This window comes from Stegostoma tigrinum, chromosome 23 (assembly GCF_030684315.1).
Source record: "Stegostoma tigrinum isolate sSteTig4 chromosome 23, sSteTig4.hap1, whole genome shotgun sequence".
NCBI classification, from domain to species: domain Eukaryota; kingdom Metazoa; phylum Chordata; class Chondrichthyes; order Orectolobiformes; family Stegostomatidae; genus Stegostoma; species Stegostoma tigrinum.
In genome coordinates, this window is record NC_081376.1 from 38,242,936 (window position 1) to 38,261,429 (window position 18,494).

At 38.6% G+C, this 18,494-nt stretch overlaps 1 protein-coding gene across 9 annotated transcripts in view; it reads left to right on the forward strand.

Annotated features, from left to right (window-relative positions):
- The window catches only part of tsc2 (TSC complex subunit 2), a 77,477-nt gene that overhangs the window by 42,614 nt on the left and 16,369 nt on the right, over positions 1 to 18,494 (forward strand). For 5 of the 9 annotated variants that reach the window (XM_048551752.2, XM_048551756.2, XM_048551760.2 and 2 more), the window contains 10 exons: positions 530 to 694; positions 1,476 to 1,631; positions 1,937 to 2,049; positions 2,470 to 2,709; positions 3,540 to 3,749; positions 4,966 to 5,034; positions 9,569 to 9,732; positions 12,703 to 13,196; positions 15,313 to 15,391; positions 17,153 to 17,239. In XM_048551752.2, the coding sequence (XP_048407709.1) occupies positions 530 to 694; positions 1,476 to 1,631; positions 1,937 to 2,049; positions 2,470 to 2,709; positions 3,540 to 3,749; positions 4,966 to 5,034; positions 9,569 to 9,732; positions 12,703 to 13,196; positions 15,313 to 15,391; positions 17,153 to 17,239 (1,777 nt within the window). The remainder of the gene's footprint in view (positions 1 to 529; positions 695 to 1,475; positions 1,632 to 1,936; positions 2,050 to 2,469; positions 2,710 to 3,539; positions 3,750 to 4,965; positions 5,035 to 9,568; positions 9,733 to 12,702; positions 13,197 to 15,312; positions 15,392 to 17,152; positions 17,240 to 18,494) is intronic. The other 4 variants (XM_048551753.2, XM_048551757.2, XM_048551755.2 and 1 more) reach the window with 3 other exon arrangements.

Sequence of the window (18,494 nt, forward strand, 5' to 3'; positions counted from 1 at the left end):
GGATAGTCATACTATTTTATTAATAATACATCAAAATTACGTTTAATTCTATATTTCAACCAGATCATTCGTTTGGCCGCTTGCTGTATTTGTGACAACCATTTTTTTTTCTGGTGAGCTTTAGCTAATGATAAATGAACATAAAAGAACATGGAGTGCATCAGTTTTACGAATCTAAATAATCAAATTTTTGAACTAAGTTCAATGAATCTGGCATCATTATATGGAGATACTTTTTTAAAAAAAATGTCAAAGGTTATAATCAGCTCTGAAATGCTAATTGATGGTAAATTTGCAAGATAGGCAAGTGGCAAATACTTATTTGAAACAAGTACGTTGTTTTATGTTTGGTGCAAAGGCCAAATTTCCATAATGATAATATCATTAAAAAATCCAAACAAACTCATTCTTGATGCTTACTTGAAACGGTATGTAAAGATTAATAATACTGAGAGAAGGATCTAATTGTTGTCATTGCACTAGGGTGTAATTTATGCTCTTATTTTTACTTGATCCCTTCCAATTCCAGTAGAATGCAGACTTCTGTCACAAGTTCAAGTTTGGGATCAGCAGATGAGAATTCAATGGCAGAGGCTGAAGACAGTCTTAAAACTGTGCACCTTGAGTTAACTGAAACTTGCTTGGATATGATGGCACGATACGTCTTCTCCAACTTCTCTGCTCTGCCCAAGAGGTTTGTATCGCATTTTCAGAAATGTTCGTTCATTTTCCTATTGTTTTTAGAAAGTCATTTTTTAAGGAGAATTGCATGGTACATGAAACATAAATGATCAGTTGACCCAATGTTCTCATGAGCTTGTGATCACTTCTCATCATCTGAACCCTTCAAGATCACCTTCCATTTCTTTATATCACTTGCTTATGTAGCTTTTCCATTAATGCTATTTCCCTCACTTACATATGTAGTGAGATTCACAATCTAACTAATCTTTAGATAAGTAAGTTTTACTTGAATTTTTTTATTGGATTTATTAGTGACCAACTTATGGCTTCTAGTCTTGGTCTCCTCCAGAAGTGGAAGTATTTTCTGCTATCCACCTTGTCAATGTCTTTCATAATCTTTTAAGCCAAATCAGATCACTTTCTCGGTCATCATTTTATGACAAAAAAATCCCAATTTTTCTTGTTATCTGTGATGCCTCCATTCATATGAGGAAAGGTTTTCTTGTTCCTTCTTATCACAATATTAATATTACAATATAAATGGAATTCAAGGAAAAACTACAGATGTACGAGAACACCACAGGATTTAATTGGAATCTACCTCACTCTTCTATATATAGTTGATGCGTTATATATGCCCAATTTTGCTTAAAAATGAAATGCACTAATTTGTAAAATATTGTGAATTGCTCACCTCAGATTTTGGAAACTGACCTCATTCTTCCATTTTTACACTCAAGTCGATATCATGCCTTCCTTTTGGTCTCATCCACATTCATCTGATTTTTAAGGTCACCTGTGGCAGAGTTTCTTCTTGGTGCAGGAAGAAGTAATACGTGGCTGGTTGGAAACAAGCTTGTCACAGTAACCACCAGCAGTGGCGTCGGAACGAGAGCGCTGTTGGGTTTAGATTCCTTGGATCAAAAGAGGACTGAAGAAGTATCCAGGTGTGGACTGCAGATGTACTGCAACATCATATGTAATAAAATGTTTGCTTGCTATGCTTTTGTTGATCTTCAGTATTTGATGTAAAAACAGCTGGTGTTTCATCATCAGTGAGTAATGGTCCCAAATTATGTTTTGTCAAAACAAAATAGATGCATTTTTCAAATGTAATTTGCTGACGTACTTCTAATAACAAAGGCAATGATCAGCTATATTGTTAGCTAATTATGCAAAGGTTTTTTGTGCATTTTGGATTTGAATGAATTTCAAATAAGTGATTTCTGCCCTGACTCTCTCTCTCTTTAAGGCTGGATTTATCTCAACAAGTGAAAACGACTCAAGAAGCACCTGCCAAGCTGGAGTCTCAGACCAGTCAGCAGATTGGAAAAGCCGCACGTCTGCGAGTGAGATCCATATCGGGTGAGTGTTGGAAGGATTAGGTTTTTCTTTGAAGATGAATAATATTTAACATTGGGCAATGAATGTTAAATATTATTCTCCTTTCCCTTTTAGTGCCATGTTTCCTGCTTATAATCACAATGGCAATATTCATAAACCTAATAAAATCTTGTTGCTGGCTAATTGCATCTGTCATTTGTGCTCACCGTCTAAGTACCTAACATATTGAACACTGTTTAAAATCCAGTGCTTTGAAGCAAAAAATTTTGGAACTATACATATCTGCAGAATTAGAGCAGAGCTATACCTAATGCACATTTTGTTATTTGCCACGAATTGGAGCAACATGTCCTTGCCCTAATAACAAGGAGGACATATATTATTGTTGCTCCATTTCAGTCTGAATTGCTTTTCTTTAATCTTGTTTTTCTGGTTTTCTAGGTGGCCACGCTCTTCACAGTGATTCAGTTCAGAGCTTAAGTCCCCTGGTGTCCCCCTCGGATAGCGAGTTCTGCACTCCTGTAACATCAAATTTGAAAGGATTGGAAACCAAGAAAGCACTGCGTCAGGTTGGCCCTTCAACTGGCCAGCTGCTGTACCAGAAGGAAAAAGCCAATCTGGCTGAATATGCGCCTGTACTTACTCAAGGCTGGGCAGAAGTATACATTCGTCGACCCTCTGGTATAAACACTAGATTGGGTGCCTCTCTTAAAGCTTTAGAGTGATTGTGGCTTTAATAAACTTTCCCCAATTTCAAATCAAATAAATGTTACAAAATGCAAACTTCAGGAACAGGAAAAGGCCCTATTTGCACAACAGGTTCTCTATCCTACCTTTCTGTTTTCTCACCATTTGCCTGTTTAGCATCTTATTCAAGAAACAACTTTATTTGTTAAACTCCTTGTAGCTACTTCAGTGCTGTTCGTAATTAATTAGCTGGGAATAATTTTAATCTAACCAGCTTGCCAGAAAACTGACAAGATAAGTTATGGAAATGGTTTAATCCTTGCTTGATGTACAGTGTATTGACGTTAACAGACTTAGTATCGTGAAGGAAGCGTGTAAAACCAACACTTACCCTGATCCCGTAAGTTCTATATATCTGTTACAATTAAGCCTATAAAGCCCTATTTGCCTGTTACCTATTGTGTGAAATAGTTACATAGTATTTTACATGGCACACATTCAGGGCATTTGACCCAAATGGTCCATGTCAGTGTGCGTGCTCCATGTAAGTTTCCTCCCACACTACTTCACCTTATCCCATCGGCAGCTCATACTTGGGTCTTAAACACATCTCATACCTACCTGTAAAGTTGTGATTTTATTCTTAATTTCCTGCTGGTTGTCTTACGTGAATTAAATATTTCTCATTTAAAACTGTGAAATTTTTTTCCTGTTCCTGAAAAACAACTTTGTTTTTACACATTCTGACTCTTAAATGAAATCTGTAATAAGTTACTTTTCTGGTCTTAACATGTTTTAGAAGTGTTAAATTTGGTTCCTTGCAGGTAATGCAAGTTGGCTTCTGTGTCTGGAGAATCCACCAAGTCCATTCTCATCCGAGATAAATAACATGCCCCTACAAGAGCTGTCCACAATGCTGATGGCTGTAGAGAGAGTGACCGATCCACGTCAGCATGGTCCTAGCCGATCAGAATCCATGCCATGCCCGACTTCTGGGGCAGCCAAACCCACCTTGCTTCAGCGCTTCAACACGGGTTAGTGAAAGTTTCACCTAACCATCAGTTTCACAGTCCACACTTTCAAGCCTATGTATTATTTTATATTCTGTACCTGAAATTCATTGAATATTGCTGAATTTTAGTGACTATAATCTTAATACTTTTAAGAAGTGATAGATAATCTTAACCTACTTGCTGCATTGAGCTTTCACGTGGTTCTTTATGCTAAGATGTTAAATTAGAATGCTTTTTAAAATTTTAAATCTTTGTTAAATCTAGAAGTTGTACATTATCCATGTGCAATGTTTCTTGGCTTGACTATTATTTTGAGGATTTTTAGTCTTTGTAAATGCAGTCTGGTGTTTTGCATGCTAGTAGGGGAAATTTTCCTTTGGTAGTTGCCCAACAAGCAAAATGATAAATGACAAAGCAGATGCTCTTGTTTGTCCTGTCCTTTGGCAGTTCTCCATTTGGGGCAGGCCTATTTGTGTAGGCAAGGTGCCAACTGTGCAGTAGTAAACAACTCTACAACTGCACTGGGTGATTGGGACTTGGGGCTACTGGCTGTGGGAAATCGAGACTGAGGCACTTCATATTAATTGTGCTGCCTACCAACATGTTCTTCAGCTTTTTCTGAGATACATGGTTTAACAAGAAGTGGAGGATTTGGGACTAGCATCTGTTTTCAACATTTGCCGAAGCATTAAACGGCCAGGTAAATGATCTACTGGAGAATGAGGCATGAAATATCAGTCTCTGCCTCCCATTGACTTTCCCACCCAATGCCTTAGAGTAGAAATGTTGGTGTTGCAGTAACTGCAGGCCCCCTTGCATCATTACAGAGTGGCAGTAGAAGTACAGGGCTAGCACAGCTTGGCGCATCAGTCTTTATCCCTCTTACTGGTTCTCCCAGCAAAAAGTAGAAGGCAATGTTTTCCTGGAGAAAAGCAAGGTCCCTAATTATTCTCAACATTTGCATGAATAGGTGCCCTTTTTCTTGCTCAAGTTCAATTCCTAATTATTTCCAAAGTTTTTGATGACCTTAATAATCCTGTAAAATTAATCTGAGATTCAGATGGCTTGTGTTTTTAAATGTGCCTCATACTAAAACTTGTGTAGATTTTGCTTCAAACATTATCTGCAGCAGGTTTTTTTTTTAGTATTTGTTTCTAACTCAAATCAATTGTTCGGATTTTTGTTAAAGTTTGTGTCCTGTCCTTCACACAGCCACTGATTTCATTTCCCTTTGCAGTCGATTCTTTCTCTTCTATGTACCAGACAAGCTGTCAAGAAAAGTTGCACAGGAGCATTTCCTGGGCAGGTACACAGTAGCACACTTTAAGACTCCCATGAATCATTAGTGCCCATGCATTGCGTGCTGTTTCATAGCTGTGTGTGTCTTATGTGAGAAAAAAAATGATCCTGATAATTAGCTGGAAGAGCATGGAATTCCCCCACCTTGATGTTACAAAGCGGCAGCCTTGCCTTAAATCATTTACTTTCAATGAGTGAATATTTATTTGAACAATTTGCTTATTAACAAAAGGCTCAGTTGTCTCATTAGGTGGAGTTGAAACTAATCAAGCATGCACTGCTAATTGAAACCAGCTTATTTGAAAATCATTATCTGGTGCAGGGTATAGCACTATTAGTTTCATACATGTAAGAAGATAATTTTCTCATAACACCTTTTAATATAAATGCATTCATTCGTTAAATAATGTGGCTTTGAATAGATAAGATTATTTTTGTTGTTTGGTATTGCTATTAAATAAGTATTATTTGTCTCCCTCACTTTGAACCTGGACCCCACATCCCTTCACCATCAAATTTGCTGCTGAACTCTAAACACGGTCGCCATGTGATATGGAATTTTTATTTTAATTTGCTAATTTGTAAAACCTAATTAATTAGCAGCTTTGACTATTGTAATTGGATGGTGCCATTTTTAACACCTGATTGCCAGGGCGACTGAAATAAAGACCAGGTGAATAGGGATGGGATCCTGAATCAAAACCCAGGCAAGTAATAATCCTAGTCATGCTGCAAGTAAACTTGGCTCAGGTTTACTCTCATGACAAGATATAACTGCATGAAATGAGAAAGTGGCGGGGATGTGGATATATGCGAGCATAAAGCTATCTCCAGTTCTAGTAAGTTCCAACATCACAGCAAAAAATGCGGTGTAATGGGGTGCAAAATCAAATGTGCAGTTTGAGTTCAATAAAACTGCGGACTGAATTTCTGAAAACTAGTGCTGCTTTTGTGAATTGCACGAATCTGGCTTGCAGATTGTGTTTTACACAAACATGTAGGAAGTGCAGCCATTCCAGTTTATATTAAGTATGTTGCCGTACTGAATCTACAAGTTAAGACATAAAAGTAATGCTAACGTTTCTTAGTCCAATTAACCAGAGTACTCTAAATAGGCTTTTAGCCAGGTTATCAAGAAGAATTAGTCTTTTTAGCATAATGCACTTGCCAAATTCCAAATAAAATCTATGCTGGAGCAAACAAAGAGGAACAAGAAACTGAGGGTCATTTCCTGTCTCATAATATGCCATGGCTGAAAAATCTACTGTTATCTTATTCCTAGCTATAGCAAGGAACAAAGTTGGTGCACAAGTTTAGCAAAATTTAGTTATGAAAAGCCCTATGTAGTTTTCTGACATTTGGTGATTGACATATTTGTTTGCTTGAGTTTACTTGGCTTAGCAAAAACAATTAACTGTATGTTAGTTGCAAAACAGAGATTGGTACACTGCAGAAATAAAGTAAGGAAAAGCTGAATTAAGAATTGAGGGCAAGGGAAGTAGATAACTTAATGTGCTGCATGTGGTATTAGCTTCTGTGTGAGCAAAATGCCAAACCAGAGGAACTTTGCTAATTGGCTTATTTTTGTTTTTCCAAAAAAATCTTCTAGCCTTGGTTTTGACTTTGAATGTGGCAAGTTTCCTTAACACCTTGTTTCTAATCAAGAATGAGTCCAAGTGTGTGAATGTGTCATAGTGTTATTCAAATTAAAAAGTAGCATTGATTTTGTAGTCTCTTGGGGTCAATGAATATAGCATAGCTTGCATTTTAAAAATAAATCCATCAAAACATGTCACATCTGACATCTTCTGTTTAAGTGAACAAAGGAAAAACGTAAAGACTCCACTATTCTCTTTAATCCATATGTCGTATAAGCATTACATTTAAAAGTTTAAATAGTCAAGCCACTGGAAGTTACTGTATTTGGCGAACCAGTACCTTAGGATGCTTTCCTTCATTTTAAAGAAACTATACAAATTATTGTAAGGCATGATCAGAAAGTTAAGTGCAAATATTGAATTATCTGAGTCACTTTCTGACTTGTATTGTTCAGTTTCCTTTTCATAAAATACGAGAACAAAGAAAGCTAAGTGAAAGCTGTTGTGCTGCCCTAAGCATGTGCCTTACTTCTGCTATGAAGAAGTGTGATCCAAATATTAATTTGTAGTAAGGTTGACTGGACCCTTTGAACTTTTAACAATTAGGGCACTCTGCAAAGAAACAAAGGCAGTAATACAAAAGCAACAGCAGTGCATGTGCAGGACGTAGGGGTCAAGATGAAAATTTACAATCTGCAGGATTTAGAAGTCACATGGTGCAATTTGGGGGTGGAAGAAAGTACATTTAGAACCCAGAAAGATTTTGAGATACATTCCCTGAAGAGGAACAACTCTGTGCTCCCTCTGTCTTTTTTTTGCAATTTCTCTCAAAATGTGAGAGCTGAACACCTATTAGAAGTCATCTTTACCAGTCCTGAAGATGTTTTTAAAGTCTACCTCACACTGTCTCCAATGAAGTGATTTCAGCCACTTAACTCTGTTCTAAAAAGACACCCCTTTCCCTTGTGTGTGCAAAATAACTTTATTATTCCACCATTTTGGCAATCCGTGATTTATCCTTTTCTCCTGAGTTTAATTGTCACTTGCCAAAGTACTTTTAAGTTAACTCTTTGCAAAGTTTTCATTTCTCCTTGCTTTTCTTCTAATGTGTATGTTAACTTTTTGAAGGGTTCATATATGTTCTTTTTAAAAAAAAAAGCCAAACTATCAATAATCACTTTACTTTTGAGTAAGTTTTGTTCATAATAAACTAGGCATTCTTTGATTTAAAGAAACCTGGATGACTTTTTCCAAATACTAACCCTTTACAGTCTGATAATTATAATTGGCTACGTCACCTTGTTAGGAAGGGGAGGTAAAACCCCTGTAATTAAAATCGAAGCACAAGGCCCCAGTCTTTTACAGCGGGAGTAGAGGTCCCTTTCTAACAATTAAACCCGAAACACTCAGAAAAGCTTGCCTCACCTTTTAAAAAGGAGTGGTTAAATGAAAGAAAATCCAAATATATTCACTTTATAAGCAACGAGTAACAATTTATTTATTTTAACCCTGACAGTAAAAAAATTAACAAAACTACTAACATGCCAAACAATTCCCCCCAACTATTAACTATTCCCTATCTGAACAAAATTCTACTGATATGCTGTTCCAATAAACATAAGTCCCACGTATGAATCCAAGTAATAAAAAACAATATTAAGGCTTAGATTCTCGAAGTCCATACAAGGTGTCTCTTCTGGAATATTCTTTGCCTTATTCGCTGATCCTTCTGTCAAGAATGCTTTCTCTGTGAATTCTTCTGTCAGGAATCTTAGCTGGGGGGGTGCGTGATACCTTTATGAATAGATGGTGCTTTTTCAGAGAGCTTAGAGATTTCTGAGAACCAGATATTTACTCTTCAGATGGAAGTTCGCTGTCACACCAGTTTTCAAAAACCGTCTTCTTATATACCCCTGATGATTGTCAATTTTCTTATAATAGGATTGGTTTAAGGTTGTCAAAACTATCAGATTTAAATTCAGTTCGTTTTCAATCTCTGTGTACTTGGTTTAAATTAATCGGCTGATCTTCAAGCTAGTTACCAAAACATCAAAACAAGCCTAAGGTTTCCAATCTCAGAGCCAATTGATACAAGTTTCAATTTCAGCACTATCTGTACCTTTTCATCTGCTTACATACACATTTTGCTTAAATCTCCAAGCTTAGAAAAACACATCATCTCTTAAAGGGACTAGGCACGCTTCCTCCCCCCCCCCCCCATTTTTATTTTTACAAACAAATTCTAACTTGCTGCCTTCCAATTCACGAATACTCTAACCAGATTTTTGCAGAGTTATGTAATGGAAAATATTATGACCAATACTGAAGTTGGACTAGGAAAAGAATTGGCCACCTTCCAGCCTTGAATGTAACACTTAAAGACAATTATTTTTAAGTTAAGCTACGTTGACTTGTCATTGATAAAACACTGACTTGTTTGGCATATTGCTTTTATTAGAGATAATAGTTGAAAAAAAAGAGTCAGATAGTACATTTTGGTGTGTGTACTTTTATATTCGTTATTTCTATGCATTAGTGTTCCAAATTACTTTGAACAGAGAATGTAGTTTTGTTGTCAGTCAGAGTAATGTTTATGAATCTGCTAATTTATTCCATGTTGGGAAATTACTCAGTATTAAAACTTGTGCTAAGTTGCTAAATAGATGGCTTCAGTACATCTCAAAGTATTGTTATCATTTGATGTAGGTAGAAGAGAGAGAGGATGGTGGTAGGTTTCATAGTTCATGCTGCAGTCTTCCATGTTACTGGTAATGCTTCACATGGAATTTTGAAAGAATAAAACGTTGACCTCCCCGACTCAACTTCACGTAACTTGAACAAATTCTCATCTGTTCCAATGTTTTGCAGTTAGAAAAAAGGGAATAGTGTGTTAAACAATGAATGAGACCGTGAATGTGTACTGATCGTGACTTGAATTTCTAGATTCAGTTGCAGTGGTAGAGGAAGGTGATGGGCCTGGAATGCACTTGAAGGTGTGCGACTCTCCTGTGGAGTCTCAAGAGTTTGAAGACTTCGAGGCGATGGTATCAGAGCCAATCTTCATGCCCACAGAGAGCTATGATAAAAGTCCAGTGCACTGCAGTAGAGTAAGTGAATGCAGTTTTGTCTTGGGAAGGCCATTATCTATTGTTCATTAAATTTGTTATTTTCTTTTCAATCCTTGCTGTAATACAATGGTTTAATTCACTGCTGCAAATTAAATAAAACTTGCCTTTATATCATCTTTGCCCCACTATCTTTGACCCAGATTTGACGTTGCAATTGATAGATGTATCATTCAGCTGTGTTCATGGTTCACCTTTTTATATTGAGACCCAGTGCAGATTGGCTGTTCAGCTAGCTATAAGTTATCTCTGGCACACAAACACAGCCCCAACCTCCCTGTGCATTTCTAATCCTTCACTTGTGTTGGCATGCTACACTCCTAGATCCAAAATCAGTGTAAAGTGGTTGAAAATCCGTATACCAGCATTTTCTCAGAAACTTTGCAGCAGTCTGGCACTGACATTTGGCTTCAGGTCGTAGCTGCCTGCCTCCATTTTTCGCATAAATATTTTTTCCATTTGCTTACCTCTTTACACGATATTGGAGTTTTATTACTCATTTTATTTTTCTGAATCCTCTCACAGCTGGACTGAGCTGAGACTTGTATGTCATCCAGCACTTTTAAATTCTGCCCAGCTGTGATTATATTGAAGAAAAAGTCTCATTAAGTAGCAGATGTCAGTTTTGGCTCAGTATGTAGTACTAATGTTTGAGTTTGAACGTTGTGGCTTTAGCCTCATACCAGGGGCTTGAGCACCTAACCTGATAACACAGTACAGTGCTACACTGTCTAAGTCATGTAAGATATTACACAGTGACCACATCTGCCCCATAAGATATATTAAAGATCGTGATGGCATGATTTTGAAAAGAACTGGCGAGTTCTCCCATCCAATATTTTTCCCTTAGCATTGTGAAAACAAATTACCTAGTCATATACAAAAACTTCGCAGAAAGTTCAAGGAAAGGTCACCAGACCCGAAACATTAACTCTGCTTTTCTTCTTCACAGATGCTGTCAGACCTGCTGAGCTTTTGCAGCATCTCCTGTTTTTGTTTCTGATTTACAACATCTGCAGTTCTTTTGGTTTTTACCTAGTCATATATTTCATGGCTGTTTGTGGATTTCATTTGCTGGTGTGTGCAATTTGGTTGCCACATTTTGTGTATTGCAGCAGTGAATACACTTCAAAGCTTTGAAGTGGAGTCAGTTAACTCAAATTGCTTGACGGCTGGTTTGCAATGCAGAGTTTGAACCACAGCTTTAATTTCTGCATCGGCTGAAGTTACCACGAAGGTCTCCCTTTCTCATCTTTTCCCATTGCTTGATGAATAGTGACCCCTAGGTTCAACCATCGCCTGTTGTCTATCTCTCCCTGGAGAGCAGCCCTCTAGTTCTCTGAAACTGTGATGACATTTTAAAGTTCAAAGATGCTTCATTGGCTGTTAAGTCAATGGGACATCAGGAAGTTCTGAGAAGTCAAAATTGTAAAGAAACAAAAGTAAACTGATATTAGGCAAATTTAAATTCCTCTGCTCTCTTCACACTGCCATTTTCTGCAAATATACAACCGAGGATCAAGAGTTGTCCATTCATACCCTCAAGACTGCTCAACCGTTCAAAAAGATCATGACTGATCTGATTAAAGATCAAGTCCACATTTCAGTTTACCCTGAGATTTTCTAAGCAAGGGTGTGAAAAGTTATCTGTCTCTGCCTTTTAAAATATTCAGCAATTAGACTTGTACCACCTTTTTCTCGCAGCAAAGAGACTCAGCGGTCAGAGGGGAATAATATTTCAACTCAATTCTCTTCATAAGTGGGTTGTCTTGATTTTTAAACTGTGACTCTTAGTTCTGGATTCTCCTATATGAGGAAATATTACTTCCATGTCAATCCTATCAAGACCTTCCAGGATTTTGTTTCCACCAAGTTGCTTCTTACTCTTCTAAATTCCAGCTGACACATGCCTAGATTTTTCCAATCTTTGTTCATAAGTCAACTGTCTTACTCCATGTGTTACTGGTATACATTTTCTGAATGCCTCCAAGGCAGTAGCACCTTTCTTTAAATAAGGTGATCACTGCAGTGCTCAACTCTAGATGCAGTATCACCAGCAGCTGTATAACAGAAGCATAACCTCCCCACTTCTGTATTCAATTCCCATCACACTAAATAATGACATTCTATTAGCTTTCCTAATTACTTGCTGTACCTGCGTACCAACATTTTGCAATCTGTTGTAGAAGGACGTCCAGATCCTTTTGTCTCTCTGGGCTGTCACCATTAAGATAATATACTTTGCTAAAATTTGTTTTGTCAAAATGGAAAGTTTTCAATTTCACTTGTTCCCACATTATACTTCATTTTCCCAATCCTTGCACACTCGATTAACCATTGCGTACTTTTATTTTGTCTCCAAGCCTTCTTCACAAATTAGTGTCCTATCAATCTTTGAACCACAAGCAAACCTAGCAATGCTGTTCCTTCTTCATTTATATCAGCTCTAAATAGAAGAGATCCCAGCTCTGATCCTTGTGATGTACTACTTATTACATTCTGCCAATTTGAAAATGACTTATTTGTACCTACTCTCTGCTTCCTCTTAGCTATTCCATTATCTATCCATGTCAATTTGCTACACCCTTGACTCTGCTTGATTACTTAAACTTATCCAAGTGCTCTGACAGTTTCTTTAATTAGCTAGTCCTTTATGGTATTTCCTTGTACATTTGTCATTTAAAATTTGCATCTTGCAAACATGTTTTTTGGCAACTATGGGGACAAGGCAACACGTCACCACTCCCTGTAATAGACAGCCCACATATCTATATCATACGGTAAATGCTTTGATAAAGCTGGACAATGTGAAAACTGAATATTTAACAATTTGTCAAATTCATATAGACTATAATGAACTTGTTGCAGTTGCCAAAACTTTGTTACAGTTTCATTAATGTTGAATGAAGAACAGTTGGCTTTAATCAGTAATTTTGCTCCTTCCACCCCCAGTCGTCATCAACTTCCAGTCAAGAGGAAGACAAAATCCTTCCATTGGAGGACAGTGGGATTATGGGAATTGCAACTGAAAAGGTTGTGCCATCTTCATTAGCTGTGGATCCCTCGGATGAAGAATTTAATATTGAGCATGCTCAAATTCTCAGTAAGTCCAGCTCCTCCCCAGAGCTTCAGAACTTGCAAGAAGCAACAGAACTAAATGGAAAAGAGGGACTCCCTGGGAAACCTGTGGCTGAAGGGAAGCCCCGAAGCCGCACTGAAAGCATTGAAGAGGAATGCTCTTCAAATGACAAACTTGAAACCAACGAAACCACCCCGCAGCCAACAGAAAGTCAGGAACCCCCTCAGTCACCAAACCGGTACAGACCCAGGGGCCACACTATCTCTGATTCTGCTCCATCAAGGAGGGAGAGAAGGTCACAACGTGATGGAGTTCAGAACAGATCCACAGCTTCAAATGCAGAAAAAGTTAGTGGGATTAGCCCAAGGTATGTTTGGCCTTACTTTGTGTGTAGAAAGACTGATGAAAAAAGTTTTATATAGTCCTTTAAACAAACACGGGCCATCACAAAGCATTTTGTAGCCAACAAAGCTGTTTTGAAGTGTGGTCTCTATTATCTTACACAGTAAGATCCAAAAATCAGTAATTCTATTGGATAAAAAAATTAGTCCTAATTATATATGTTGGCATATTGTTCTATTTCATGCACTTGATGTCAATACAGTACAAGAATGCAAAAGTTCCTGAAGATCTTCATGGGATAATTCCCATGTTGAATAATGAATACTTTGGATCACTGTAATCCATTTTTTAAAAAATGATAAATGTAAAAGTTTAGTGATACCGTGAATGAATTATGGGAAGGATATTATTAAAGTGCAGAGGGTTCAGAAAAGATTTACCAGGATATTGCCGGGAATGGAGGGATCGAGTTATAGAAATCGGCTAGGACTTTTTGCGATGGAGCACAGAAGATTGAGCGATGACCTTATGATTCCATAAACCACTGTGAGGGACATGGATAAGGTGAATAGCAGAGGTTTTTTTCCTAAGTTGGGGGAGGTCAAAACTAAGGGGCATGTTTTCGAAGTGAGAGGAGAAAGATTTAAACAGGACGTGAAGGGCAACCTTTTTACACAGTGATAGTGTGTGGAATGAACTTCCAGTGCCAGTGGTAGATGCGGGCACAGTTATAACATTTAAAAGACATTTGGATAAGCACATGAATTGACAAAGTTTGGAGAGATATGGACCAAATGCAGGCAGATGGGACTAGTTTAGAATGGGAACCTGGTTAGCATGGACTAGTTGGACTGAAATCTGTTTCCATGCTGTTACTTTAAGCTTGTAAATAAGAGCAAATGCCTGACACACCTGTGAGACAGTAGAATATGAAGATCTTTTATTGACCTCATTCCTGTTTCACATCTCTGCAATATTATTTGAAAATATGGTACCAGATTTCACATGATGACAACAGGCTCCACCACACCACCAGCTGTCTCAATCCTCCCAATGCCACTGCCTGTTCATGTGGCACACAGTCATAATAAATTATGATTTGCTCCAAGTAAGCATTGGGTATTCCAAAATCAATGATTTTGCCAACTGTCACCCCACAAACTTTGTTCTCTCACTACAGATTTGTATGCTGGCCATATTTGTATTGATCGAGATTGATTTTTAAACTTGTAGCCCCATTTGACCTTTGGCTAAACTTCCAGTCTCATGTCTTCTACATCAGTGATCTGACCCCATGCTTTCACCTGTCTGCTGCTTCAGCCCGTCTGCTGCTAAGACCCTGTGTGTGTGTTTGTTGGCACCAGGCTGAGCCGTACCAGTGTTCTCCTGGCTTGCCTGCCATCTTCAATCCACTATGAACTGAAGCTTATCTAAGATTTACTGTTTGACTGTTAGCTGCTAAGACACTCATTCACCCTCACCCCTGTCTTCACCACTAACTTAGTTTTGGGCACCTGTCCCTCTGGCCTGCTTGTCATGGTGTTGGGTGTTTTCACCCAAAATCCTGTTCATTGCTATAATTTCACCAAGATGTAATACAGTGATCCTGTCACTGTCACAAGCTGCAGATTTTGATAATTTCTGCACTTGCCCCCCAAGTGCCTGTATATTTAAAAGCGTCATAGAACCCTGAATTTGATCAATAAAAGAAAAGAGGAAGCTGTGGAAAGGTTGGAGTTGTTTTATTTGAAACAGATGGCTGAGAGGAGCTTTAGTGAGGTTGCATAAAATTTATGAATGGCTCAGCTAGAGCAGATTAGTTCAATCTTTTCCTTTAACAGTAACAGGCATAAGTTTAGAGAAATTAACGAATTTTAGAGGGAAGTTGAGGCAAGTTTCTTTTCCTAGTCACTGGAGATGGGTCTGGAACTCTGTGCCTGAACAAATGTTAAAGGCAGGAATTCTTATTGTATCTGAACAATATGTGAGTTTAAAACCTGAAACGCTATAATGTACAGGACTGCAGACTGAAATGAAAAATGGGGTTTGACTGTACGGCTTGAGCTGGCAGGGAAAGGTTGGGCAGAATGGCTGTCACCTGTGCTACAAGTATTTTGTTTGTGTTTTTTATTCCTTCGCAGTTTTGTATTCCTACAATTGTATCATTCTCCATTCTTTGGCAGCGAGGCCAACAAACCCCTCCTTGTACCCAAGACTGAGGTGAGTGAAGATTAAATTTCAGGTCACCACTCCAGAGCATGATGTTCCTTTTTGCAATGAAGTGAGTGTGCAGTGTTTTTTCGAAATGTATTTAGGAAGTGGGCAGAAATATTGTTGACAGTGAGCTTGCAATAAGTTTCAACCTCTCTTTGCTGAATCATAGCACAGTTTCCATGCTTTCAAAAAAAAACTTCATGCACCTGCCTCTGTCACTTGAAAAGAAATGGTTGAGAAAGTTTGCTTTGAGCTGTCTTAACATGATCCATGTCCATAAAGAGAAGTTGTGCGCCTCAGGGGAGAGTATTATTTGGAGAGTGAAGTAAAATTGGGAATTGATGAGAGCAGTTGTAGGGCACTTAAACCCTGAAATTTTGTCTGAAGAAGAGTAAGTATTTTTAATTTTCTATGGGGAGTTGCGGATCAAGAATTTACTATCTGACAAGTTTGTAGAAACAGCTTCAGTGGTAACTTTCAAAACAAATAAATAAATAAAAATTTGAAAAAAAATGAAGAGAGTTGCACGGCTACAAGGCGTATGTGGATTGGTTGAGCACCATTCACAAAGAGCTAACATAATGCAACAGGATGGATGTGCAGGTTGCAGGGAGACTTGGATAAACTGCAGAATTGGGCCGAAAGGTGGCAAATGGAGTTTAATACGGATAAATGTGAGGTGATTCACTTTGGGAAGAATAATAGGAAGGCAGAATACCGGGTCACTGGAAAGATTCTTGGTAGTGTGGATGTGCAGAGGGATCTTGGTGTCCATGTACATAGATCCCTGAAAGTTGCCACCCAGGTTGATAGTGCTGTTAAGAGGGCTTACGGTGTGTTAGGTTTTATTGGTTGAGGGATTGAGTTCTGGAGCCGTGATGTCATGCTGCAACTGTACAAAACGCTAGTGTGGCCTCATTTGGAATATTGCGTGCAGTTCTGATTGCCCCATTACAGGAAGGATGTGGAAGCATTGGAAAAGTTGCAGAGGAGATTTACCAGGATGTTGCCTGGTCTGGAGTGCAGGCCCTATGAAGAAAGACTGAGTGACTTGGGTCTGTTCTCATTGGAGAGAAGGAGGCTAAGAGGTGATTTAATAGAGACATACAAGATGATCAGAGGATTAGATAGGGTGGACTGTGAGAGTCTTTTTCCGAGGATGATGACCTCATCTTGTACAAGGGTAGCTACAAATTGAGGTATGATAGATTTGAGACAGATGTCAGAGGCAGATTCTTTACTAAGGGAGTGGAATGCCCTGTCTGCCAATGTAGTTAACTCAGCCACATTAGGGGCATTTAAACAGTCCTTGCATAAGCATATGGATAATGATGGGATAGTGTCGGGGGATGGGCTTAGATTAGTTCACAGGTCGGCGCAACATCGAGGGCTGAAGGGCCTGTTCTGCGCTGTATTGTTCTATGCTGTGATTCTCTTTGTTGATAACATGCAGACTGTGCTGACTAAGACACTTGTTGCTTACACCAGTTGCTTGAGAAGGTAATGATGAGTCGTTTTCCTTGAATTGTTGGTGTCATCATGACCACAGTGGTGTTGGGTAGAACATACATTGGTGGTGAAGAACGTGCAGTGAAACATGTTCATATGCAGCCTTGAGTTATGAAAATGTATGCTGGGACCCCTTTGCAAACAAAAAACTGGAAGTACTTCTAATATTTGTACATTGTATAAATCTGTTCGCATATGTATGCGGCATATGTTGATAGCTACAGGTAACTAATGTACAGTTTTTAAAAAAAAATTTAGATCACAGAACGAGCCATTAAAGTTCTGGACCAGATGCCACCTTATGACACACACAAGATTGGAGTTGTCTATGTGGGAGAAGGACAGGTAAGGGCCTTTCCCAGCTCAATGAGCCGTTATTTTGACCCATGATACTCAATTCCACAGTATTTAACGTCATGTCTATGTGCAAGAATCTGCTACTCACTTATACTTCCTCTAGATCTGTCTTTTATTTCTTGTTTCATTGCTTATAGCTCTTTGTCTTGCATATCATCCTCTGTCTCAATTAATTTTCCACTGCTTTCCACCCATCTGAAACCATTTCTGTTGGTGTTATTCCCTCGATTTCTGTACCTCTGCATTTGCTTAACACCTGTCACATTGCTAGCTCTTTTCTGGTTCTAAAGAGAGGCCACCAGCCTGAGCATTAATTCTGTATCTTTGCACAAATGTTACCTGTCTTGCTAAGTATTTCCAACAATTTCTGTTTTCACTTCAACCAAAGAGTTCACTTCCCACTCCTTCCTCTTTTGGTGACCTGTTTGTACCTCTGCTTTGAAATTTCCAGTTTTAGCACCATTGGATGTGATCAAATGGAAATGAGAAGATAATGGACCAAATTTCTGATGCTGACAATGATGAATGTAAAGACATCTGCCAGTCTTGCCCTTCAGTACCCCCATGAAATCCTGATGTGCAAATAAGTGCTATAAGGATCCAGGGAGTTTAAACTTCTGATGGGCTTAGTTGTACTGCCCTGGGCACTTCCTGAGTGTCTCTTACATTTATCTCCATGTCGGAGACTTGGGCTGCGTACGCAATCCTCAATCAGGCACTGGACTTTGTTACACTTTAGTCTTTACAACCCAGTGAGTAACAGCATCAGCCAAGCCACCACACTGACCAAAACCTAACCAAATTCCTACTCGACCTGACTGCCCACTTGACTCGAATGTCGCAAACAATGAGCCAATTGCACCCTTATACAGTTCAACAGACGTTCAGTGAAAAGTTAACTGTGGAGAGAGTAGGGCCTATTTAAGGACCATGGTGGTAATTAATGCAGGGAGCTGGAGAACATAGGTGGAGCTCTGAATGAATATATTGTGTTGGCATTAACTAGTGAGAGGGGCGATGTGGATTTCGAGATCTGGGAGAAGATCTGTGATAAATTTATTCAAACAGACTGAGTGGTCTAGCCAGCTAAAAGTTGATTAAATCTCCAGGACTGGATGAAATGAATCACAGGCTGTTGAGTAGGCAAGAGAGGAAATAGTGGGCTGCTGGCAACAATTTTTAATTCCCCTGTGGCCACAGGAGAGATGGTGGAGGACTGGGGGGTAGCCAACGTGGTACCATT